Raw genomic sequence first — 22,188 nt, 5'->3', positions numbered from 1 at the left:
GAATGACATAAGCATGGAGGCTGCAGATGAAATCTCTGCCAAAGGCACATGGCAGGAGCAGCCCTCTGAGCAACTTCCCACCGAAACAGCAGCTGAAGGGAAGGGTTCTTTCCTGACAGAGTATTCAAAGCACATGAAACCCACTCGCTCAACTTGGACATGTCTGCGACGCACCAGGGAATGCTGTGCCAAGGGGAACGAGAGCTCAGGCAGATGGAGCAGCAGCTTGGGAGTTGGTGCCCTCTCTGCAACACGAAAGCTGGGCCCTGTTGGTGTTGGTGTTGTTGTTTAGTATTGTTATTTAACTGCTCTTGTATTTATGCCTTCAGGACAGAGACATGGGCCCTGCCTCCTGGCACGGCTCTGAGGCCTGGATCCTGGCATTATTACAGAGCGGGCATCAGAGTGCATGGTGAGACTGGCCAGGGGAGGGACAAGGAATCTTTCACAAGCCTTTGGGAGAGGGAGCAATGGCGGGGGATGAGGGGGTGAGCTTCCACTCGGCCATTCCTCAGACTGGTCATCCCAGGAGCACAAGGCTCTTCTGGCCACAGCCGTAACACAGCAGCCACCCTGGAGACTGGGCAGCAGTCCCTGGGCACATTCAGAGGAGGCCACACCCAGAGCACCAAAGGGCCTGGAGGCTATCACTGGAAACTTCTGCCAAAACACCAGTGTGGGCATTACGCGGCATCTCGGGACACAGATCTCAGCTTCTCCACCCGGGGCCCAGCTGATGCCATGGCACCAGAACCCACACACATGCTTGCCCCACCACCACCTCTACCCACTCACATCAGTCAGAAAGGCCACACAATGAACAAAACAGAAGGTCGACCATCAGGTGTATTGGGGCGAGTAGAGACGGGGCACCTTCAAGAGTGCTTCCCATGGGCAGCCGCCTTAGCAGTTTGCTGGGGGTTCAGGAGGAGCAGGGAGTTCACGGGGCTCCTCCGGCAAAGATGAGCTCCAGGGCCGCCTGGATGTCCCCCCCGGTGGCCTGCAGGGCCCGCAGGCTCAGCTCATCGTCCTGGATGCCCATGTCCCTTAGCTGCTGCAGCTGGGGCTGCCACTGGCTCTGCAGAAAGACAGGACAGGGAGGAGAGGTCAGTAAGGATCCAACAGAGACTTGTTCACCGCTAGCAGAAGGTGTGTTCCTCCAGGAAAGCTGCTGACATGAGGTTCCATACAACACAGCACATCAAGGTCTGTGGACTGTGGAAGAGGTCTATGGAAAGGCCTGAGGGTTTAGGGAACAAATTAAAAGTTTTTCCAAAAAAAAAGGGGAAAATGTATCATAAAGATCAAAAAGAAAAAGCATAAAGTATACAATGTCTAAATTTCAAAAGATTACTTTCTTTCTCTGCTGTATCTATACACACACACACACACACACACACTTCTAAATTACTTTGTTGTTTTAGTATGATACACAGTGCCTGGTGGCTCAGTTGGTAAAGAATCCACCTGCACTACAGGAGGCTGCCTGCAATGCAGGAGACCCGGGTTCGATTCCTGGGTCAGGAAGATCCTCTGGAGAAGGAAATGGCAACTCATTCCAGTATTCTTGCCTGGGATATCCCATGGACAGAGGAGCCTGGTGGGCTACACCCCGTAGGGTTGCAAGAGTCGGACACAAGTGAGCGACTAAACCACCAACACCACACTGTGAAAAGTCTCACACTCATCTACTCGTCTCCCCCATTCCTGATAACCTACTTTATTTTCTTTGAGGAAATATAAATACACATTCCTATACTTACCCTTTTCTTATATCGCTCCTTTTTTCCTATCATATTAAGGTATCATAGAAAACGCTTGTGGATGTCCTGAAATGTACCACAGGAGGGCAGCTTCTAGTCTTTGCCGTTATAGAAACGCTGCGGTGACTGGTTCTGTACAAATGTCACCCTCTGCATGCACATACATCTCCGGGATAAATTCCGAGCAATGGGACTGCAAAGAATTACAGGCCATCTGTACTTCCTTTTTGGTGAACAGTCTGTTACTATCCTTTGCCTGCTTTTCTACAGAGCTGTTGGTCCTAAATCACTAGAACTTCAATTCAGGGAGGTTTTGCCCTTTGTCTGGTCTGCGTTACAGATTTCTTTCTGGTTTGTGATCAGCTTTCAGACTTCGCTTGTTCTTTTTGTATGTTGGTTTGCTTTGCTTTGCAGAAATTTTCATATTTATGAACTCAAAATATATGTTGCTCTTTATACAATGGTTCCTTGATTTTTTGACTTTCAGCTATGAATGACCTTCTATATGGATTTAAAGAAATTTAGTATTTTCAATATCTCTGACTCATGAAAGAGGAAGTACGCACCTTAGGGAAAAGGATGTGTTCACACTGTGGGAAGGAGAAGGCAGTGATGATGAAATGCAAATTCAAAGAAGCAGGCAAGCAAGGGTGAGGATGTGGAGGAGTTTTAGAAAACCACAGAAACCGCCTCAAGTTTCGTTTACAGGCCAGGTGGAGACATAAAGATTTCTGAGCTGAAGAGCAGAGTGAACAAGCATCAGGCTGCAGATGATGAAGGAACCAAAAAGACCAACTGTCTCCAGGTCCTGCTCCTGCTCCCCTCACTGTCCACCGAGCCACGTGGGGCAGTGAGAACCACATGGGCCAGACCCTGTCCCTGTCATTTAATGACCTGGACCAGTTCATGACCGTGGACCAGTTCCAGAAATGACGTTCATGCCCCATGCTTAGGAGCAAACAAAAGAGAGTAAAGCAAACAGCTTGTGCACAGAGGCGTGCAATAAAATGTGAACCCCTGGGTCACACACGTAGCTGCTAGCTAAGCTTCTGTGTTCCACGAGGCAGGGGGGATGGTATCGCTCCCTGGTGACCGCCGTACAGGCCTCATCTCCTTACGCAGGCACTCAAGGCCCTCACACTCAGGCTTCTGCTCTGCTTTACTCTGGCCCCATCTCAGGATCTTTCATCGTGGATATTGCCTCTGCTCTTGCCAATTTGTCATGTGTACCTCCACATTCGCTCACACAGGTAGCTGCCTCTGCCGGGACACCACATCCCCTCAACCAAACATCCCCTTCTCTGCCTGGCTAACCTTAAATAATTCTTTGACAGTAGGTACAAAACCACTTTCTCAGAAAAGTTTTACCTGACCTCAAGCCTGGGCCAGCTTCTCACCCTGTTGTTCCTCAGTTCAGTGACTGTCTGGCGCCCCTCCATGGCGGGAATGAGGACTGGCTCATCACTATCCCAGGAGCTGGACCAAGCTTGGACCAGACAGGCTCAAGGCTCAGTCAATGCTCACAGGATGGACGAGTGACTCCTCAACTGAAACAGCCACTGAAATACCCAAGCCAGGCGGTCAGTGGAGCCAGGCCATGGGCACTGGGTGCAGGAGTGGAAGCTGCGGGGACACCCGCCCTTGCTGGGAGCACCCTCTCCTGTCACGCTGCCACGCCCCAGCTGTTCCTGCAGCAAAACAGGCCAAGTGGAACGGGCCTCCGGAGGGCAGAGAAAAGCTCAGCGTCCAAAATACCAAAGAAGCCGTGTGAACATCAGAAGGGGGAAGACTGACCTGAAGGCTGGGCTGCCCCGAGGCCTGCAGGGCATGCTGCAGGGCTTGGCTGAAGAGATCGTTGGTGATGGGCGTCCCTGACTGGACGCTGGAGGACATTGGGGAGGTCCCTGAGGAGTGGCCCTAGAGACAGACCATGGTCAGTGCCACCCTCAGAGCCACCCCAGTCTCCCAGCACACACCCACTGCCGTCACATCACCCCACGGTGCCCTGCGTGCCTCACCACTGCCTCCCAGCAGGGGCCAGCAGGAGACAGCCACAGAGCCACCTTAAAGCTCTCTATGTGCGCAGGAAGGGTTCTGTACTCTCTTGCTCCAGGGAGATGGAATGGGACCCCTGACCGAGCCTAGGACCCATACTGGCAGAGGAAAGACGGCTTTGCCGGCTGAAGTGACTATCACCAGGAATGCTTAAGCCTGTGATGTATGCCTGGCCACTTTCAGGAATAAGTAAGGAACCATTATGCGACATGAGGTTCTTCCAGCTGTTGAGAAGAGTCAGTCAGGCCTAGGATGAGCCCCAGACTTCTGAGCCTAAAGGCAGGTGAGGGGAGGTCACCTGAGCTGCAGTGGGAAACCCACTGGGGCTCCAGGTAGAGCTCAGATCAAAGCAGATGGAGCACAAGGATCAGCAAAGGTAAACCCACTCTACCACTGGGCCCTTCTCCCTGGGGGCCCAGCCTGGACCTTCCCACCCCCTCTCTCCATACCTGGGGGCTCGGCCTGGACTTCCCACCCCCTCTCTCCATACCTGGGGGCTCGGCCTGGACTTCCCACCCCCTCTCTCCATACCTGGGGGCTTGGCCTGGACCTTCCCACCCTCTCTCTCCATACCTGGGTACCAGGAGTCGGCGTGTGAGAGCTGCTCTCCGGAGTGCTGGCCAGGGCCAGGGCAGTGGCCAGCTCGCTCTGGGTGATGGGCCGGGGCCCAGCAGCTCCACTGTACCCCAGGGAAGCTGGGCGGGAGCTGGGGGTGCTGCTTGAGGGCGTGGACCTGGCACTCTGGACAAGGGAGGTGCCCAGATCAGGGCGGAAGCCCTGAGTGGTTTTCAGAACCCCACCCCTGCTCCAAGAACAGTTCTTGGGGAGACTCCCCAGGCTGCCAGGGTCACAGCAATAGTGTGGCACACCTGGGCCCCCACAGGGCCTCTGACCACCCCCTGCTGGGCGTGCCAGGTCCTGAGGAGGGCGCCTCCCCAGCACCATCTCCCCCAAATGGCGGGCAGCCCGTCACTTACTGGGTGAAAGTCATCCTCATCATCAGAGAGCCCTTCAAACAGGAAGCCACCTGGAGAAGGAAGGACAGATTTCAGGAGGAGGAACAGGAAGGCACAGGCGCTGCTCCAGCGTCTCGGCACTAGTTACTCCAAATTCATGTTCTCATCTCTCCCCTGGAAAATTACAGGACAGATGCTCTCCCTGACTCAAACCCAGAGTTCCCAAGGAGCACCCTCTGCCAGCACTATACATAGCTGCGAGTAAAGCAAAGCCCTGGGCCACCGCCCATTCCCCAGGGGCCTGCGTCCCGCAGTCCAGAGGCTCACCTGGCATGTCCCGGTAGGCGCTGGAGGGCATGCCCCGGGAAGAGGAGTCGGCCCCTGGCATTGGGGTGCTGCCTGCCACCGAGTGCAGGACCAGGACAATGGCATTGACCAGGGCAGGGTGAGCAGGCACCAACCTGAGATGGAGCAGGAAGAAACTCAAGGGTGACTAAGAAGGAAAGAGCATCCTTGGGCTTGACAGGCATTCTGGGAGCCCCTCCTAACAGTCAAGTCACCCCTGCTTGTCCTTAAATTTCCCAGTCTTCAGCACCTCCCTCCAGGCGGCATGTCTTCCTGCTGCTCTGCCTTACCCTGGGGCCCCCGCAGATGCTTCACTCTCCTCTCTGGCAATGCATGATGGGACACACACAGCCCAGAGGCTCAGGGGTAGTCTCCTGTCTTGACTCCAACACCACTTCACTGGGAAGTCTTTGAGTGGTCCCTCCTCTCCCGAGGGTTTGGCTGTTTTCTTCACTTGAAGATAAAGGGACATAACCTCGACTTTCCCTTCCAACTCTAAAATTTTGGGACGTATGCACCTGTTTCTTTCCCAGCTTAAAATCCTTCACAGGCTCCCTAATATCTACTGAATGAGATCTAAACTGAGCCTGGCCTGCAAAGCCACCTCCCTTAGGATGCTGCTTCACCCCCACCTCTGTCTGCCCCTGCCCTTGGGCTTTGTCCTCACCTCCCCCCACCCCCACCCCCTCCTCCAGCCCTGGCTCCTCCCTACCTCCTGACACATTCAGAAGACAGATTTGGGGGATGGGCTCCAAGAGCAGAATCCAGGGCGACCATTAGGCTTCTGGCCCGACCATGAGGAGAGAAAAAGTGCCCTTAGTAAGATGGGTATACTTACGTATCAAGCATGTTGGGGTCAGCAAAGACAGAGAAGAGGTCCTTGTCCTGGAGAACCCCTGAAGGAAAACAGGACATCTAGCCAGATCCAGTGGGGAGGCCTTGAGGCAACCAGCTTAACAGGGGTACGCATGGAAAGGGGGCAACAACGTGCCAGCAGCACAACCCACGTGCTCTCCATGTTGCTCCCCAGGCCCCTGCACGGAGGCTACATGCTGTGCACAGCACCCCAGCCTCTTTCCCCATGTCTCTAGGCTCTCCCCTTGTCCATCAAGGTGCGCAGGAAGGCTTCCCTGACTGCTGTGGTTTGGGCTAACTGCTGCCCTCACATGTCTTCCTCACAGTCTCACTTCTGGTGTTACTTAGGCCACGATTTCTCTGTGGGGCTGCAGTTCTTGGAGGGTTGGGTATATGGAACACATCTGGATTACTCCGCCTCCTGCCACAAGACCAGCGAATCTTCACATGAAGTGTCAAAGCTTCTTTAAGGTAACTGCCTCCTCCTGGCTTCTCCTTCTTCAACAGTTCCTATTTCCTTCAGTTCAGCCTTGCACTTACCAAGAGCAATGGGGTCACTGCTGAGGCCTGGGGTGGCCACAATGATCTGATCCAGAGATTCCTTATTGCTGAGCATCTTAAAGACCTGCAGGAGAAATGGGGAGGGGGGGCGCTGAGCACTCCCACTAGCTCGGTGCACTCAGAAATACCCACACACAGCTGAAGTACTTCCTTCCTCTAAGTGCTTCCACACACACCACCATACTGGAACAATAGCCCCAGGGAAGAGATGAACCTCTTTTTTTCTCTGAGATCATGGCTTACTGGAGGGGAAACAGCATAAAAGCAAGATCACAATAAGCCTTCAATCTATGGTCCTTACCCCCATTTCTAGTTCTATTGCTTTCACAACAAAAGCTCTTATTATAAGCCCAATAACAAAGGTTTCTCTAGATTTCAAAAGTCCTTTTCAATCTCCAAACAACTATCATTTTTCATTTATATATATTGGGAGTTTGCAGCTGTCTTCATCTTGCTTATCAACTCTCCTATGGAAAGTCAACAGTGCATTTTCCCAGCGAGGGGATCCTGGGAAGGAGCGGTGGGCAAGCAGTTCAGTCCAAGCCAAAGAATGAGGCCCAGCAGAAACAGCATACGGATCCTTTGACTGTAACTATATTCATTCCATGAGGCCAATATCAGGAGAGGCTGTATCATTATCATCAGAGGGAATAAACAATGCCTAGCTGAGAGCCTCTTTGGGGGAAGACAGGGTTCGACTGGGACCCACAGACATGGCGAAACCTCCCCAATAACTCTGAGGAGACATGGCAACCAGCTTCCGGCTCCCTCTCTGCATCACCCCTCTCCAGCAGGCCTGCCAGGAGTCTCACAGAGGGTCAGCACACACTCACCGCCTCCCTGTAGGAGGAGCTGCTGTGCAGGGCAGTGTGCAGCACTCGGAACTCCCTCAGGGCAGCCACTTTGTCCACAGGTTCTGGGGATGAGACACTCAGTTACCCTATGACCAGGGCCTCACCCCTGCCACAGACACAGAGCATGGCTTCAGCCAGAGTCCAGGCACAGGTTCTCTTCCCTCCTCACCCCACTAAGAATGGGCATCCGATCAAAAAAAGCTACACCACACACATGAAAACTGCACTCTCTTTTTAAGCCTCTTTGGTAGATAAACAAATTCAAGTTCTAGCAGAGGAGACCCTTACCTTAGGAAAAAGACTGTTCTGATCAACATCCCACTGCAGGAATTCTAGACTTTTCACACTTGGAAAGGAGGAGGGTATAATGAACTCAGTAGACTTTTGTGCAGTGATTTAAAATAAGTGCTGCAAGCCATCTGAACAATATGGAGCCATGTTGACACAATATGTTAAGAGAAAGAAATAGAACATAAAGTTGTATGGGTGTTCTCTAGTAAAACTTTATGAGATGTCAGTGTGCGTGTGGGCCAAGGCTGGACGGGAACAAGCCAAGGTGACAGGATCGGGAGGGTAACTGGTTTCTCCTGGGTATTTTCTTTCAGGCCTCTGTAATATTATTTTGATTAAAAAAAAAAAAAAAAAAAAATAACAAGAAGGACCAAGACAACATTGTACCTCTAGGCTTCTGAACAAACTTTCATCACACGTCCAAAAACAAGCATGTCACTAGAACTCAAAGTTCCTTTTTGATCTTTGGACGTTATGACTCATACAAATGGGAAAGTCTAGCAGTTTTCTTAGTTTTAGTTGGTCACTTTACTATTTAGGACATCCGCCCATTTCATAGATAATTTAGGACATCCGCCCATTTCATAGAAATTCCGGTAAAACAAGGGGGAGTAGGCAGGAAGTCCACCCTGGATCACACTTTTAAAAGTGTGGTGACCCTCACCCAAGAAGGCTACTTGTGATTATGTGGCCTTGCACTGCTCAACTCCAAAGGCATGATTTCCAAAGCAAAAAGAGAATGGCACCCCTGGGGTTCTGTGTGGCAACCACACCCTTACCTATTGTTCTAATCATGAGGGTTGTCTCTTGAAAAATATTCACCTGAAGTAAGTTACCTGGCTTATTCGTTAAACAAATTTGTGCTAAGCATTTACTCCACGCTTTTGGAGTGAATCTTGTTTTGTGCAAGGCACAGGAATGTAAAAAGTAAGAGTCCCTGCCATCAGGGAACTCTTAAAAACAGTAGGAGAAATGAGACAGACTCAAAGACACATACACACAATTACCAAATACCATGCTGAGGGCTTCCACAACAGAGACATGGACCACAGTGAGGGCATTAGGCACATGGAGGCCCACAGCCCCCGGAGAGAACGTTTGAGAGGAGTATTGAAGGTAGAACAGACAGTGACCGGGGGAAGAGGTGCTGTAGGCCTAAACGAGAACAAGTGCAAAGGCTTGGGAGAATACAAGCATGAGGTGCTTCAAAGAACACTAAGCTGTTTCTATGCTGGAGCCCAGGGTACACACCCCTGCTCAAACAGCAGGCCTACGTGAGATCCTAAAGGGATGTGCAACCTTCTGCAGAGAACCACCAAAGGGATCCAGGTGGGAAGGAAGCAACTGACACTTTTCTCCTCCTACAGGATCTAATCTGGTGGAAGATAAAGAAATGTGCTTCCTTTTGAAAGGACACTCAAGGATAAAATATCTAAAATGCCACCACAAAAATTTCTTTGCAAATCTAAAAGTTTATTTTCACCTCCAAGTAAAAAGTCCGTTTGTTTCAAAAATAAATTTCCAGGGGATAAAAAGGACTTGAAATCTTAAGCTCATAATCAGCTAAGAGTTACAGGTTGTCTCTTAATGTCTCTGAGCTAATCTCATCCTTTGGAAGTGGGAGGCAGCCAGCCCAGTGGAAAGAATACTCTTGAGCCAGGAAAATCTGGATTCACATCCCAGCTTTTGCATTCATTTTTCTAAGCAGATGACCTTGAATGAATATCTTTCTAACTCTCTTTTTCTTCATGTATAAAATGCTAATACTGTTACCTGACCTGCTGAGCCACTTGATTAAATGAGATATCAAACAGCAACAATCTGGCTGGAAGAAGCAACAAATGCTCCTTTCCGTCTGTCAATCCCCTCCAGCCAAAGACCAGAGGGGCACACCTGCAGCTGTGCAAGGTGTGTTACTGCTCTTACAGAGGGGACGCGCACCACCAGAACCACGGGGCATCTCAACAAGAGCACGCTAGAAGGGACTCAGAGGATGTGGGCTTTAGTTAGGGGACTCGGTGGGGGAAGTTTAAGGAAGCAGGGTTTTGTTGTGGATTGGAGGCTGTCAAGAAGTGGGGGTGATTTTATGATTAGGTATCTTAATAATTCTTATCTAGAAGGAAGGAAAACTAGAGCAAGATGAAAGCTGAAATTGGTGAAGAAACAGCAGTCACTCCTAATAGGCAGGATAGAGGGTTATTTGGTCATTTCTGTGGTTGGTCAATGTGCAGGTTTATGGCTCTGTTCAGAAATGAAAAGAAATCTTGTTTTTATCTGGATCCGTTACAGCCCCAGAGCAGCCTTGTAGATGCTAGTGACCTGTGAAATTGTTCACGATTCAAGGCCTAGCTGAAGCCCAGGCCAGCCCCTGGATACCAGAGACTGCCTTTCTCTTTCTCACTTCCCATCAGGGTACAAAAGAAGATCTTTTTGTCCTTTATGTTTAGAATTGAAAAGAGGGAGAATTTCAAGCTGATAACCAGTCACAGCAATTGTGAAGATTATTAAAATATGCCAAACTGCCCGCTTTTAACAAAGCTAATCTCCTACACAGCTTAGCTTTATCCTCAGGGAGGCTTTTAAAACACAGATGTGAAATTTAAATTATGAATTCCAAGCAGCACCTTTTATCAGTAAGTCAGAAAGGCCTGAGAGGCTTTGTATGTTTCCTCCAAGAGCTACTTTCATACTATTTGAATATTCTCAAACTCCGGGAAGATAAATTAGCAGGAGTGAGGTGACTGAACAAACCACCCGCCTGAGGCAGTTTGTGGGAAGATTTGCGCACATGAGAACACACCATAACATTTAAAGGGCAAGGAGTTTTCAGCTTCTTTCTAATGACAACAAAAATAACCAAAAAATACAAGGTTCGCTGAGAAACAAACTGTTGCCCTAAAGGAATTTAAATAGATACATACTCTCCATCCCACTAACAGAAGGCACTGTTAGTGGCCACTGCCAGCAAGAAAATCAAAATTACACTGTTCATCAATGTGTCTAATCCAACAAATGATAAAGATATCCTTTATTATCATCTCAGTAGATCTCCCCTATATTCCCCCCAGGCCCTTGCCTCAAGGACACACAGACCCTCCTTCCCTTGCAGATATTTCAGAAGCTCTGCCTGTCTAAGAGCCAACACTCACCTGGTTTCTGGTCAGGCTCAGGCCAGGACTTGCGCAAGACATGGACTGTGGATCCAGGTTGAATGCCATAAAAGTCAAGGGTCTGATCATCTTTTAGCTTCCGGCCACAGTATATCAGATCTGGGCGGGGGGAAGAACCATTCATTTATATTTTACTCTTCATAACAATTTAAATGACTTTTGTCCCCTAAGAACCTTATCTTGATTGGACGGATAGCTAGAGAATGATAATATGCTTTAAACGGTACTCTTACTTAATAAATACATTTTGCCAGCCTGGATGGGAGTGGGCCCTGGGGAAAATGGATACATGTATGACTCCCTTCACTGTTCACCTGAAACTACCACAACAATGTTAATGGACTAGACCCCAATACAAAATAAATAAAGTTTGAAAATAAATAAATACATTTTAATAACAATTGTTACAAGCGCAAATTGATAAAATACAGAATCTATGCACAGGAAAACTCTAGAGCTTAACATCATGGAGACTGCACCATTTAAATGAATGGGAAGATGTAACAATAAAAAAGAATGAACCCCATGTTTTTAGGACTAAAAACACTTTTTTGCCAGCTTATACCATTTTGCCCGTTCATATGCCATTGCATTAATAATATACGGCTTCCCAGGTAGCACTAGTGGTAAAGAACCCGCCTGCCAGTGCGGAAGACTTAAGAGACGTGAGTTCGGTCCCTGGATTAGGAAGATCCTCTGGAGGAAGACACTGAAACCCGCTCCAGCTGGGTTGGAGAGTCCCATGGAGAGAGGAGCCTGGTGGGCTACAGTCCATGGGGTCGCAAAGAGTTGGACACAACTGAAAAGACTTAGCATGCATGACTGAAAATAAACTTTTTGCCAGTTTATACCATTTTTCTAGTTTATATGCCATTGCATTAATAATATAATTTAATTATATTCACTTTCTGAAAGTGATGCTGGAGTCCAGGGTTTGATCCCTGGTCAGGCAACAAAGATTCTGCATGCCACACAGCATAGTCAAAAATAAAAAAGAGAAAGAAATTATATTTAAATTCCTTCTTCCTCCACTAGAATGCCCTTGCCATCTCTCCTTTTTCACTGCCTTCCCTCTAACCAACCAACCAACCAAAAATCCTTCTAACCGTCCCTTAAGACCTACCTCAAATGCTATATACTAAGGGCCTTTCCCTCGCCAGCACCTCCTTCCAACCCAAGTTCTTGCTCTTTCAAAGAATGTCATAGTTAAGGAATGTTGTGATGAAGTAGTTCAGTATATTGTACAACTAAAATGGCAGCCAACAGTTTTATTATATGATTTGTTTCTATTCACCTAACAACAATCACTTTCAAGCAGTGTTAACATTTGTTTTCATTTAGTCTCTAAGTCGTTTCCGACTCTTTTGCGACCCCATGGACTGTAGCCCATCAGGCTCCCCCTCCCATGGCATCTCCCAGGCAAGGATACTGGATTGGGTTGTCATTTCGTTCTTCAGGGGATCTTTGCCACCCAGGGATTGAACCCTCATCTCCTGCATAGGTAGGCAGATTCTTTACCACTGATCCACCAGGGCAGCCCGGTGTTTACATTATAAGACAACAAATCCCAAACTCTTAGTTTACCCTTGTGATTCCAGAATGATTCTCCCCCAAAAGAAATCAGAGCAGAAGCCCATCCCCAGTCCACAGAGACTCACCAATCAGCTCAGGGTCTGGAACAGACTCCTGGAGTTTGCCAGCAATAAGCTGCTTCAGAAATGAAATACTATATCCCCCCAGAGAGTATTCTCCGAGCTCTGTCTCTGGCAACCGAAGAATAGATTTGGGGGCAAGTGGCTGGTCAGCCAGCTTCACCGCCAGGTGCCAATCTGAGAGAGACATCCTCTCTCTTTCGCGCTCTCTCTTTCTCCCTGTAAAGCAACAAAGCCTTAGTGGTTAAAGGACAGACCTACACCACCCCCACCCCACCAAGGGGTTGAAGGAAAATTCTCTGTGACTGTTGGAAAAGCTCAGGATGCAGCATCAGGAGGCCTGAACTAGAATCTGAGGTCCTCTTTTCACTCATTCTATGGCAGCAGGAAACTTCAGCTCTCTAAGCCTCTTTGGCTTTACAGTGGACATAAAAATGCCATCCCACCTAACAGGAGCGTTGTGAGGTTCAAATGAGATCATTCAACCCTCTCCTTTATATACACTCCGTGTTTCTTCATCAACTTTTGCTTTAACCAAAACAACTTTACCAGAAGCTCCCTGCCTCCTGCTTCTCCCTGTTAAATATCCATGCTGCCACTCATCATTTTAAAATGCAGATATGATCAATACACTCCTCTGTTTAGAAATCAAATTACTTCTGTGAATAAGTCTAAACACCACAGCCTGTCAAAAACATTCACATCTGTTCTCTCTACCAGCCTTCCCCTCTCAAGAGTTCTGGGCTGCCCCACCCTTCCCAACACTTAAGTCCACCCCCACCCAGCCTGGATTCAAAACAAAGCTCTCCCCCACTCTGCTCAACTGCTAACTCTGCATGTAACTCCTCTTCCCTCTTCCCTCTCTAAGCAAACTCCGATCAAGAGCAACTCAGACACAACCTCCTCTGTTCTCTCTCTCTCTCTCCCCCCTCTGTTGTTGTCACATTCCCTCATGACAAAGGGTTACAAATATCTATACTATTTACTTCTCAATCGTCTCTGCATCTCATTCTTAGAGGCTTGAAAGCAAAGACTAGAATTTTTTGTCTTTATTGACTCAATGCCCGGTATTTATGGGTACCAAGAAAATGAATCAGAAACCCGGCAGTTGGGAGAAATAAGACAAGACAAGCCCTTGTTAGAATCATTATTGCTTCCAAAGTGGCTTCTTCGGAAGAGGAAAGAAAAGGCTTTGAGGCTGTGCAGCAGATCCTAAGGCACCCTCAAACCTTCCATCTCCAGGTTGATGGCAGGGAAGGAAATGGATCTTTTAATATACTATATATCATTTAATCCTCACAACTGTTCTGAGACAGGCATTATCATCTACATATTACAGCCGAAGAAACCGAGATCTAGAAAGGTGAAGTCAGCGGCCCAAGGTCACTGATAGTTAATATTGCGACAGGGACACTATCTCTTGGGTGACGACCCCACCACTCCCACAGAACCAGCTAACTAGTCACCACAGGTCGATCCCGCGCGGCCCGGGACCCAGCGCCCTCACCCGTCCCGCGGAAGGAACCCGGCCGCAGGGCCGCCGGTGTAAACACTCACTCAGGTCCTCTCGCCGGAAACCGGAAGCTCCGCGCTGCATTCTGGGAGTTGCAGTTCCTGAGGCGGCTCCCCACCACCCACCCCCCGCCCCTTTATAAATAGCTGGCCGGCAAGGGAAAGCTAGTTGTAAAGCTTCCGGTTTCCGGGGGTGTGGCTACTCCGCAGTTTGAAAATGGGGGCGCGAGGGTGTCTCCGCGCTTTCGCGTGATAGCGTTATGTATCACTCAGTCTTCCAAGGCGCAGGTCACCGGAACGGGGTCTGACGTGAGGTTTGTGTGCGCGCGTGCTAAGTGGCTTCGGTCCTGTCCGACTCTTTGCGACCCCACGCACTGCAGCCCGCCAGACCCCTCTGTCCATGAAATTCTCCAGGCAAGAATACTGGAGTGGGTTGCCACGCCCTCCTCTAGGGGATCTTCCCGATCGAACCGGCGTCTCTTTTGTCTCCTGCATTGACAGGTGGGTTCCAGGTATGATGTTTACAGCCCCGCGATTCCCGCAATGTCCTGGCACCCATGCAGAGTCCGCAGGTTACGCCAGGAGTAAGTCAAGGCTGTATGTTGTCACCCTGCTTATTTAATGTATATGCAGAGTACATCATGTGAAATGCCGGGCTGGATGAAGCACAAGCTGGAATCAAGATTGCTGGGAGAAATATCAATAACCTCAGATAGGTAGATGACACCACCCTGATGGCAGAAAGTGAAGAAGAACTAAAGAGCCTCTTGATGAAAATGAAAGAGGAAAGTGAAAAAACTGGCTTAAAACTCAGCATTCAAAATTCTTAGTGATGGGAATACCAAACCTCCTTCTTCAAAAACTAAGATCATAGCATCCGGTACTATTACTTCATGGCAAATACATGGGGAAATAATAGAAACAGTGGCAGACTTTATTCTCTTGGGCTTCAGAATCACTGCAGATGGTGACTGCAGCCATGAAATTAAAAGACACTTGCTTCTTGGAAGAAAAGCTATGACAAACTTAAACAGCATGTTAAACAGCAGAGACAAAGGTCTGTCTAGTCAAAGCTATGGTTTTTCCAGTAGTCATGAATGGATGTGAGAGTTGGACCATAAAGAAAGCTGAGCACTGACAAAGTGATGCTTTTGAACTGTGATGTTGGAGAGGACTCTTGAGAGTCCCTTGGACTGCATAGAGATCAAACCAGTTAATCCTAAAGGAAATTAGTCCTGAATATTTACTGGAAGGACTGATGCTGAAGCTGAAGCCCCAATACTTTGGCCACCTGATGTGAAGAACTGACTCATTGGAAAAGACCCTGATGCTGGGAAGGATTGAGGGCAGGAGGAGAAGGGGACCACAGAGGATGAGGTGGTTGGATGACATCACCGACTTCGATGGACTTGAGTTTGAGCAAGTTCTGGGAGTTGGTGATGAACAGGGAAGCTTGGCGTGCTGCAGTCCATGGGGTCGCGAAGAGTTGGACACAACTGAATGACTGAACTGAACTCTTTCAATATAGGAGATTTTCACAAATATCACCCCATTTTCCTAAAGCCTAGGTTCCTCATTGTTGCTGTTGTTCAGTTGCTAAGTTGTATCTGACTCTTTGCTACCCTGTGGACTGCAGCACACCAGGCTCCTCTGTCCTCCACTATCTCTCAGAGTTTGCTCAAATTCATGTCCATTGAGTCAGTGATGCTATCTAACCATCTCATCCTCTGCCGCCCCCTACTTTGGCCTTCAGTCTTTTTCAGCATCAGGGCCTTTTCCAGTGAGTCAGCTCTTCTCATCAGGTGGCCAAAGTATTGGAGCTTCAGCATGAGTCCTTCCAATGAATACTCAGGGTTGATTTCCTTTAGGATTGACTGGTTTGATCTTGCTGTCCAGGGGACGCTCAAGAGTTGTCTCCTACACCACAATTTGAAAGCATCAATTCTTTAGTGTTCAGCCTTCTTTATGGTCCAATGCTCACATCTGTACGTGACTACTGGAAAAACCATAGCTTTGACTATACGGACTTTTGTCAGCAAAGTGTTATCTCTGCTTTTTAATATCCTGTCTAGGTTTGTCATAGCTTTCCTTCCAAGAAGCAAGCCTCTTTTAATTTCTTGGTTGCAGTCGTCATGTGCAGTAATTTTGGAACCCAAGAAAATGAAATCTGTTGCTGTTTCCACTTTTTTCCCCTTCTATTTGCCATGAAGTGATCGGATCAGGGAAGCCTGGGGTCACAAAGAGTCGGACATGACTGAGTGAACTGAACTGATGGGATCAGATGCCATGATCTTAGTTTTTTGAATGCTGTGTTTCAAGCCAGCTTTTTCACTGTCCTCTTTCATCCTCATCAAGAGGCTCTTTAGTTCCTTTTCACTTTCTGCCATTATAGTGGTATCATCTGCATATCTGAGATTATTGATATTTCTCTGGCAATCTTGATTCCAGCTTGTGATTCATCCAGTCCGGCATTTCACATGATGTACTCTGCATATTAGTTAAATAAGCAGGGTGACAATATACAACCACATATGTACTCCTTTCCCAATTTTGAACCAGTCAGGAGACAGGTAAGATGGTCTGGTATTCCTATCTCTTTAAGAATTTTCCAGTTTGTTGTGATCCACACAGTAAAAAGTGTTAGTGGAGCCAATGAAGCAGAAGTAGGTATTTTTCTGGAACTCCATTGCTTTCTCCATGATCCAACAAATGTTGGCAATTTGATCTCTGGTTCCTCTGCCAGCTTGTACATCTGGAATTTCTCAGTTCACGTACTATTGAATCCCAGCTTGAAGGATTTTGAGCATAACCTTGCTAGCATGTGAAATGAAGACCCTGTCATCATCTTGTTTTCCTCACAGTGGATCTAAATATACTAGGTGCTCATGAGGTTTTTGTTTTGATGATTTCATTATCCGCTCCATAAGAGAATGAGCAATGACTATCTTACCCTCCACTTTATCTTCAGCAGTTGACCAGGACCTGGCACTTAGTAGAGAAGCAATAAATAGGTATTAAGTAAATAAGTCATCTACCAAATGTGGTTGTCTTGCTATGGCTTGTTGCTCCCAGGAAAGAAGGTAAGCCTCTCTGAGTTTTGTAATGATAGATTATTAAATGAGTAAATGAATGAAGATGTAACCCAGGACCAAGCAGGTTCTTTGGGAACCAGTTTACCAAGTAGTTGCTGTGGTCAGAAGCAGGGTCAGATTCCAGATAGAATTAGAGGTCTGGACAGAAGACAAAGAAGGATGACCATACTTGGTAAAAAAAGAAAGTGTCCAGGCCCAGTCCTTCAGTCAGTCTGTCTATATTTGGAGCCAATACCCTCATTAGCTTTCCCTGAGAAAGTAGTGAGAAGTTTTTCATTAATCCTTCAAGAGACTATTTGCCCAATCATTAGCTACTGGAAAGCAAATTATAAGAGTGTACATTTGCATTTTTAAAATAACTATAAAATTAATATGGCAGTTTCTAAGTCTGGCAAGATAGCAAATGAAAATCATCTGTAAGTACTCCTGCTACAAACAAAAATATAAAATAATACATTTATTAAAAATCACACACAGGCAGCCTAGCACTCTGTGATGTCTAGAGGGATGGGATTGGGGGTGGGGGTGGGAGGGAGGTTCAAAAGGGAGGGAATGTATATATATACATATGGTTGATTCCCACTGTTAGATGGCAGAAACCAGCACAACATTGTAAAGCAATTATCCTCCAATTAAAAAAAACAAACACATAGTTGTGGGGAATCTTCTGATACCAGAAATGAAGGGGTAACTGGAAAAAGGCAGTGAGCTTTGGAAGCTGATGATCACCTTTACAGAGAGGTAAGTGGTCCTGGATTGCAGCCATGAAATTAAAAGATGCTTACTTCTTGGAAGGAAAGTTACGACCAACCTAGATAGCATATTGAAAAGCAGAGACATTACTTTGCCAACAAAGGTCTGTCTAGTCAAGGCTATGGTTTTTCCAGTGGTCATGTATGGATGCGAGAGTTGGACTGTGAAGAAAGCTGAGTGCCGAAGAATTGATGCTTTTGAACTGTGGTATTGGAGAAGACTCTTGAGAGTCCCTTGGACTGCAAGGAGATCCAACCAGTCCATTCTAAAGGAGATCAGCCCTGGGTGTTCTTTGGAAGGAATGATGCTAAAGCTGAAACTCCAGTACTTTGGCCACCTCACGCAAAGAGTTGACTCATTGGAAAAGACTCTGATGCTGGGAGGGATTGGGGGCAGGAGGAGAAAGGGATGACAGAGGATGAGATGGCTGGATGGCATCACCGACTCGATGGACGTGAGTTTGAGTGAACTCCGGGAGATGGTGATGGACAGGGAGGCCTGGTGTGCTGCAATTCATTGGGTCGCAAAGAGTCGGACACAACTGAGTGACTGAACTGAACTGAAGTGGTCCTGGAAGCCTTGCTTGGAGATTTTTGTTTTAACACCAAAACACTGGACTAGGCCTCTGAGCAATTAAAACTGATACCACATACCACTACATAAAGTTGAAAACATTAAAAGAGCTGTATCCTAAGTAAAAGGGCAGAGTACAAAAAAACAAAAAACTCAAAACCATGCATCAGCACTAAGAAGAAAAAAATTTCTCTGGCTCGGAAGGCACAGCAGTGAAAGGGAAGTTGATGTATGAAGGAATAGTCTTCCCTGAGAATTTGAACCCCTAGCACTGTACTTTGGGGAACTTTGTGGCCAGACTTTCCCAGAAATGTCCAAGATTGGTCCTGAGATCTGCATTTTAACATACAGTTAAACTGGGGCATTCTATTAAGAAATTAAAGATTCAGTGGCAGGAGGAAGTGTGTAGTCAGTGACTTGTGTGAGTGAAGTTGACTAGCTGAAGTCTGCTTTTTTAATAAGGGGGAAAAGCAGACAACATGTCACTTGAGGTCTACAGTTTTAAAATTTTAATCAAATTCTTCTACAGAAATCAACAAAAACCAGATCTGTATGAATAAAAAATATAAAACCTAAAGATGTGAAAAAAAATAATTAAAAGCATGCTCAAATGTTTTTTGGGGGGAGGTTTTTTTGGCCACACTGCACGGCATGTGGGATCTTAGTTCCCCAACCAGGGATCGAACCTGTGCCTGCTGCAGTGAAAGCGTGGAGTCTTAACCACTGAACCACCAGGGAAGTCCTTCTTGATGGTACTTTTAAAGAATTTCTTACAAGTCTAATTTATAGAAGTTTATTTTGATGGATAGAGCCTTTAGTGTCCTATTTAAAAACTTTCCACCCTAATTATGAAGATATTTTCCTATGTTTTCTTCTGTAAGTTTTATCTTTCACACTTAGTTCTGTGATTAATTTCATATTACCTTTTATGTATAAAGTGAGATAGGAATCAAGGTTCTTATTTTCCTTATGGGTATCAGTTGATCACTATGTTTTTTTTCAATCGTGTCCCCACTGAATTTCCCGGCCAGCTCGGTCATAAATAAGGTGACTGTTATGTATTGGCCAATTTCTGACTCTATCCTGTCCCACTAATGTATTTTTGTGCCACTTGTGTAGCTTTACAGTAGGGCCTGGCATCTAGTAGCTTAAGTCCTCCAAATTTAATTTGCTTTACCATGGCTCTATCACTAACATATAACAACTTTTTTAATGCTTCTAAAACTATACAGTTTTATTGAATTAAATTTGTATTCAACAAAATTTAGGTTATACTGCCATGTTAGTAAACTGTAATGTAATAATTCATGTAACTTGAATATTTCCCCATGTGCTTAGATTGTCTTTGCAAATGTGAAATTTTTACTTTTATTTTACAGTAATTTCAAGTTTACAATAAAGTTGCAAAAACAGTGCAAAATAATTCCCTCTTAACCACCCAAAGCCCCAAATTGTTGACATTTTTACCTTATCATTCTTTCTCACCCTATGTATTATTCTCCCACCTCAACCTCTAAGTCATTTGAAATCAAGTTGTAGATACAATGCCCCATTACCCTCTCTGAATGCTGTGACTGTAGCCATGAAATTAGAAGACCCTTGCTTCTTGGATGGAAGGCTATAACAAACCTAGATAGCAAATTTAAAAAGCAGAGACATCACTTTGCCGATAAAGGTCCAGCTAGTCAAAGCTATGGTTTTTCCAGTAGTTACATACCGATGTGAGAGTTGGACCATAAAAAAGGCTGAGCACCAAAGAACTGATGTTTTCAAACTGTCCTGCTGGAGAAAACTCTTGAGAGCGTCTTGGACAGCAAGGCAATCAAACCAATCAATCCTAAAAGAAATCAACCCTGAATATTCATTTGAAGGACTGATGCTGAAGTTGAAGCTCTAATACTTTGGCCACCTGATGCAAAGAGCCAACACATTGGAAAAGACCCTGATGCTGAGAGAGATTAAAGGCAAAAGGAGAAGGGGGCTGCAGAGGATGAGATGGTTAGATATCATCACCAACTCAATAGACATGAGTTTGAACAAACTCCGGGAGATAGTGGAGGACAGAGGAACCTGGCGTGCTACAATCCATGGGGTTGCAAAGAGTTAGACACAACTTAGTGACTGAAGCTGACCTGCCTCCTGAGAAATCTGTATGCAAGTCAGGAAGCAACAATTAGAACTGGACACGGAACAACAGACTGGTTCCAAATGAGGAAAGGAGTATGTCAAGGCTGTATGTTGTCACCCTGCTTATTTAACTTATATGCAGAGTACATCATGAGAAACCCTGACCTGGATGAAGCACAGGCTAGAATCAAGATTGCCAGGAGAAATATCACTAACCTCAGATATGCAGATAACACCACCCTTATGGCAGAAAGCAAAGAAGAGCTAAAGAGCCTCTTGATGAAAGTGAAAGAGGAGAGTGAAAAAGTTGGCTTAAAACTCAACATTCAGAAAACAAAGATCATGGCATCTGGTCCCATCACTTCATAGCAAACAAGTGGGGAAACAATGGAAATAGTGACTGACTTTATTTTGGGGGGCTCCAAAATCACTGCAGATGATGACTGCAGCCATGAAATTAAAAGATGCTTGCTCCTTGGAAGAAAAGTTATGACCAACCTAGACAGCATATTAAAAAGCAAAGATATTACTTTGTCAACAAAGGTCCATATAGTCAAAGCTATGTTTTTTCCAGTAGTTATGTATGGATGTGAGAGTAGGACTATAAAGAAAGCTGAGTGCCAAAGAATTGATGCTTTTGAACTGTGGTGTTGGAGAAGACTGTTGAGAGTCCCTTGGACTGCAAGGAGATCCAACCAGTCCATCCTAAAGGAAATCAGTCCTGAATATTCATTGGAAGGACTGATGCTGAAGCTGAAATTCCAATACTTTGGCCACCTGATGCGAAGAACTGACTCACTGGGAAAGACCCTGATGCTGGGAAAGATTGAAGGCAGGAGGAAAAGGGGACGACAGGATTAGATGGCATCACCAACTCAGTGGACATGAGTTTTGAGTAAACTCTGGGAGTTGGCGATGGACAGAGAGGCCTGGTGCACTGCTGTCCATGGGGTCACAAAGGGTCGGACACAACTGAGCAACTGACCTGAACTAAAGCAACTGAACAATGGTTATTATGTTCTAATACCAATACTTAAAATTCCAACTCACACTACATATTCTTACCTAGTCTTCCCCTCTATAATTTTACCTTCTCCAAAATGGCTCCCATTTTCTACAATATATTTACCTGCATTTGCTCATGTTGAAATCTGTTGTACTGAGGCAGGAAGTAGATAGACCACCCACCTCTCCCCATGGGCCAGGGTAAAGCTATTGGAGTTTTATTCCCTTTGGACTGAAACTCCAAGATGAGCATCAGTTCAGTTCAGTTCAGTCACTCAGTCCTGTCCAACCCTGCAACCCCATGGACTGCAGCATGCCAGGCCTCCCTTTCCATCACCAACTCCCAGAGTTGACTCACTCACGTCCATTGAGTCAGTGATACCATCCAAGCATCTCATCCTCTGTCATCCCCTTCTCCTCCCGCCTTCAATCTTTCCCAGCATCAGGGTCTTTTCAAATGAGCATAGCAAGACCATTAAGGGAGGAGGCTGGGCCCTGCCCAGATCAAATATTTCTCATTCTTGAAGTCAGAAGACCTCCGTGACCACACATGCACAGAAAGGCTCCTTGGAGGTCAAAGGGGAGTAATGTCAAGAGATGCTCTATCCACAGGCCTTTGCAGTA

The 22,188-nt window shown here is 46.6% G+C and overlaps 1 protein-coding gene across 2 annotated transcripts; it reads right to left on the bottom strand.

The window, feature by feature from the left end:
• Positions 1-828: 828 nt before the first annotated feature.
• UBL7 (ubiquitin like 7) lies at positions 829-14,120 on the bottom strand. 2 transcript variants are annotated; one of them, XM_005905794.3, is made up of 11 exons: positions 14,060-14,120; positions 12,509-12,721; positions 10,830-10,949; positions 7,369-7,451; positions 6,515-6,599; positions 5,958-6,015; positions 5,102-5,235; positions 4,796-4,845; positions 4,392-4,559; positions 3,558-3,680; positions 829-1,078 (listed from the first exon to the last, which is right to left on the bottom strand). In XM_005905794.3, exons 1-11 carry the CDS (start codon positions 14,097-14,099, stop codon positions 941-943), a joined length of 1,212 nt encoding a protein of 403 aa, XP_005905856.2. In that variant the 5' UTR covers positions 14,100-14,120; the 3' UTR covers positions 829-940. The 2 variants fall into 2 exon arrangements, with proteins under 2 accessions (XP_005905856.2, XP_005905854.1); XM_005905792.3 differs by having other exon boundaries at positions 14,010-14,118.
• Positions 14,121-22,188: the final 8,068 nt, after the last annotated feature.

Source organism: Bos mutus, chromosome 21 (genome assembly GCF_027580195.1).
Source record: "Bos mutus isolate GX-2022 chromosome 21, NWIPB_WYAK_1.1, whole genome shotgun sequence".
NCBI classification, from domain to species: domain Eukaryota; kingdom Metazoa; phylum Chordata; class Mammalia; order Artiodactyla; family Bovidae; genus Bos; species Bos mutus.
This window is presented reverse-complemented; position numbering and strand designations above follow the sequence as displayed.